This window comes from Phyllobates terribilis, unplaced genomic scaffold (genome assembly GCF_046119375.1).
Source record: "Phyllobates terribilis strain yellow unplaced genomic scaffold, ASM4611937v1 Scaffold_5735__1_contigs__length_49538, whole genome shotgun sequence".
Taxonomy (NCBI): Eukaryota; Metazoa; Chordata; class Amphibia; order Anura; family Dendrobatidae; genus Phyllobates; species Phyllobates terribilis.
Window position 1 is genome coordinate 25086 of NW_027368480.1, and position 4686 is coordinate 29771.

General features: G+C 34.1%; 1 protein-coding gene across 1 annotated transcript; it reads left to right on the forward strand.

Annotated features, from left to right (window-relative positions):
- Positions 1-1481: 1481 nt before the first annotated feature.
- LOC141250455 (uncharacterized) lies at positions 1482-3611 on the forward strand. Its single transcript, XM_073669978.1, is given in 4 exon segments — positions 1482-1513; positions 2168-2463; positions 2466-2619; positions 3374-3611. Coding segments are annotated over 4 exon segments (720 nt in total).
- Positions 3612-4686: the final 1075 nt, after the last annotated feature.

A 4686-nucleotide genomic window follows, 5' to 3' on the forward strand; every position in this document is an offset into this window, starting at 1 on the left:
TGCCTTGTTTCTTCTGAATCGATGCTTGTTAATGACCTTCTTTTATGAGCTCGAAATTTTCATTTGTGTCCCATGTTGCCTCATTTACGTCTAAAAGGAAACCTTGATATAGGTCATGGTTAACATCCGTGATAGACAGATGTGTAATTAAATCAAAGGGTGAAGCCATTAAGATAGGGTAATGAAGTAATTAAAGTTGTAAATGTTGTGTATCTAATGTGTGTTTTTCTTTTCTGTTATGGAGTTTTGTATTTAAGTTGTCATGGAAGCTCAAATGTGATGGTTGTGGTGTTTTTATTACCTGTAAATGGAAGAATATAAGATTCCATGACAGAGAATGTTCTCTAATTCTGTATTTTGTGTCTTCAAATAAGCAGTTTTCATTGGCTGTAAAAAAACTGAATTATATTTTGATTGGTCAATAGAAATTATGTTGGATTGGTGAATATTTTTAATTACTAGACCGCGACACAAATGATGTGCATTTAATGTTCTTAAACCCTGTGCACAATGAGAGATGGGAGAAATATATGGGACTGAGGGAGTATTTTGTTAGGACATGAGTAAAGTTTGTCACATATTATATGATTAAACCATATAAGTTACTTTATAATTGGAGAATTGGGTGTCATATACAGTTACTTTCTAAGGAGTTGTTGTCTTATTACCGTCGTTTACTTTTATAAAAGCACTTTTCAAGTTGTCTTAGTAGTTTAATGACATCTTTGTCTCTTAACACACTGAATATGTTATGTTGGAAATATTTTTATTTAACATCTTTTACTGTCGGCTTGTGGACCCCTGAAGATATGAATGTTGTCTCACGAAAAACAAAATATACAAGCTGGCTCATAGGCACAATTTTACTTCAATTCTATTATTTGAATACAATTTCTAAGAAGTGGATTCCTAGACAGAAATAAGAATGGCATACATGTAGCATGTCTAATTTATCATTGTTCTTTAAATCACAACCTTGTGAAAGCAAACTAAGACCATCTACAATTGTGATACTCCAAGTATCTTAGAATATTCTTTAAAGATAAATATAAGAGTTTTTTATTATTCCAATGCCATGATTACTTTTGAGTATCATATGGGAGCATCCACAATGGTGATCTTCAAATTTTTGTAAAGAGTGTTTAAAACTAAATAAGAAAAAGAAAATAAAAAGAAAGATGAGATGTGTAAGAGAATTTTACAAGAATCTTATTTAGTTATGAGAGAAGAACTAAAAACATGGATTCTCGTGAAGATATCTTATATTTTTTATATATCCCCTCCATATAATTATTTTATCCTTTCTTTTACATTAAAAATAAGAATTTTAGGAGATCATTATTGTGGATGCTCTGATACTCAGTCGTATACAAAATCATGAAAAAGCTTATACATCTAACATTTTCACTAATTTATAATTAAAAAATAACTTCAACTCTACAAATAAGACAAACAATAAAGAGAAATATAAAAAGTTAATCATGATATTTGATGTGAATATCACTATTGTAAAGTAAGAATATTATCATTGTGAAGTAAGAATATCATAAAATAAAAATAATATTCAAATTTTTTCTATGATATTCAAAATGAGTATCACCATTGAGAATGTTCTAAATGACTATTGCATCTTGTTCGCATTTCCAATTTAATGTTTACATTTACAGTTTTCCGTTAACTTATCTCCAATTCTTCGAATATAGAGAAAGTAAAAGTGATAAAATTATACTCCCTTCGTCCATAAATCTAACATACATTTTCCTTATCGGGCGTCCCAAAATATAACATATATTTTCATATTTGAAATCAATTTTATATACTTTATCATTTTCCAACACACTTTCTCTTATTTTAACACACTTTATCTATTTGCAAAACATTTTTACTCTCTTCTCTCTCATCTTCGATTATTACTCTTCATTTTTTTTTTAAAACCCGAACTAAAACAAATATATACATAATTTACGGAGGGAGTATCCTTTATCTATGTATTTGAACTCATACTTTTTCTTCTTTCTTAAAAAAAAAATTATATGGATATTTTCTTATAAACTTGCTTAAAAAAATATCCTTATTTTCCGCATTTCAGAAATTCATTTTACAAAATCGTAAAGGATGATAAAAAAAACCCCTATTTTAATATTCCTAAAAAGACGCGATTATAAAGAAAGCACACAGAAAGAGAAAGGGGACGAAAGGAAAGGCTTCTGACTTTTCCTCCAAGCAGTAGCCCCATTCCTCCATCCATCTACATTTCTACTACTCACCATCTCTTCCATCACTGCAATTCAAACCTGCGATTAAAAATGGTGGCTCTTCAGCTCTGGGATACCCTGAAAGAGGCGATTACTGTCTACACGGGACTTTCTCCGGCCACTTTCTTCACTCTTCTCGCAGTTGGATTGGCCTTCTACTATGTCCTTTCCGGTCTCTTCGGATCCTCTTCTACTCCTTCCCATCACCAAGGGAGGTCTTCGACGAGCCCATGGAGCCTCTCCCGCCACCTGTCCAGGTAGGTGAGATCTCCGAGGATGAGCTCAAGGAGTACGATGGCACTGACCCCAAAAAGCCCTTGCTTATGGCTATCAAGAGTCAGATCTACGATGTCTCTCAGAGCAGGTAAATCTCTTGATCGATTTTGGATCTCCGATCCGAATTTGTGGTTTTTTTGTGCTTATTCACTCTGTTTCATGGTTTCGGATGGTCACAGTAGTTAGGGTTTTGGTTTGACGATTTTACCGATGAGTTTTATTGGTCAAAATTAGATAGCTTACTGTGTTGTCGAACTCTTGAACACTCCTAATTTGCAGAGTGCATATAGTCATTCAACTAAGTTTAATCTTCAGCAACTGGAACAAAAATCTGGTATTGTGGCTTTATTTTCCATCTGTCTGTTCTACTTGAATTGCCATGTAGTCTTGCAGCCGACAAATACTACACGAGCAATATGTTAGAGATCGTCAGTTATCTGTATGTTTTTATCTGGAGGCAGTGCTCTTCTTATGGGGACTGCTTGTGATTTCTGAACCTTTAGTCACCGACAGTCAAAAGTTAACAGCTTGATTCGGCAAAGCACCTTAAGCCATCATCATACAAATTGATTTTTAATATTCTATGAAACCTTTTCACTTTTCCTCCCTTCTTTAAAAGATTAGGGTTTTGGTGTACTTCAATTCATTCATGGCATTGTTTATGTCTTCAAAAGTTTGCCAAAATCATGTTGTCCATCCATGGTGGAAACAACTCCATATATATTCCTTTTACAAACTTTGCTATCACCAATCTCCAATTTCTCATCACTCCATGATTATGTTAATCTATCTTCATGACAATCACAGTCGTTTCACAAGCTTGTTTTTTTTTCCCCCTTCAGAATGTTCTATGGGCCTGGTGGGCCATACGCATTGTTTGCAGGAAAGGATGCTAGCCGGGCTCTAGCCAAGATGTCCTTCGAAGAGAAGGATCTAACAGGAGACATCTCTGGGCTCGGCCCATTTGAGCTTGACGCCTTGCAGGATTGGGAGTACAAGTTCATGAGCAAATATGTCAAGGTTGGGACCATTAAGAAGCCTGAAGAGCCGTCTTCAAGGCGGCATTACAGAAGCAGCTGAAAATGAGGCTCCGTTGGCTGAAGCTGATGCATCAGAGAAGAAAGCTGAAGAAAGCCTTGTTGAAGATGCTGCTGAATCTGCCCAGGAAAACAAGGGATGAATGAAAATTGTTGTTGCTCAAATGCCTTCTTGTTGGATTCAAGCTATATAGAAATTACTATGGTCTTGTGGATGAACCTGTGGATCTTGTTTTTATTTGGTATGGATGAACTCTGAGTACAAGTTTATAATAAGTCTAATAATATGTCGACCATAAAAGATTGATTTATCATCTTCTTCTCACTTTGATGACAAGCAAATAATGCTTGTTTTGGCTACAAGTCCTGTTAAGTCCCCTAAATTGTCTTATTTAACTTGATAGTCATTCAATCATTCATAATACAGTTTTCTTAGGTGAGGGTTCAAATCTGATAACTGTATGTTTCCACCATTTCTGTCACGTCTTCTCAATTCAGCCGGCAATAGAATATAAGAACTCAAGAACTGTGTTAGGTACATTTGAATTAGTTTAAAATGGCTGAATTAAGCTCTTCTAGTCAGGAATCATGCAAACCACTACACAATGCACAATTTAATTTAGAAAAACGCTTGTATTTGGCCTCTCAAGATATGAAAACACTTTTTTAGCAGTTTTGGAACAACACTAAATGACATAATGTGTTGTGTTATTTGGGTTAAGCACGCCACCTGCCAGAATTGAATAGCATTTCTGTTAATTAGTCAACCTTGTGTCATTTGGTCTCAAATTAATTCTCATTTCAACGTGTACAAATAATTTGATTAAGTATAATAGTGTATGATCTCTGACAAATACAAAAAAAAATGCTATTCATTTTGTTAATCCTTGCAAGAAACCTTCAACTTCTTGGAAATGGGATGGAAAGAAAAACTTAAGCTCAGCCAGCCAAGCATCATGAAGTCAACTAAATTTTGATAATACTATTTATTTTTTGGGTTAATTAATAAGCTCCAATGGCATGAAGACCTTTGGATATAAAATAGCACAATCATAGAGTCTCAAGTCTCAACACCTATTATACATTTTTATTAATGTAACAACTGTCTTTTCTACATA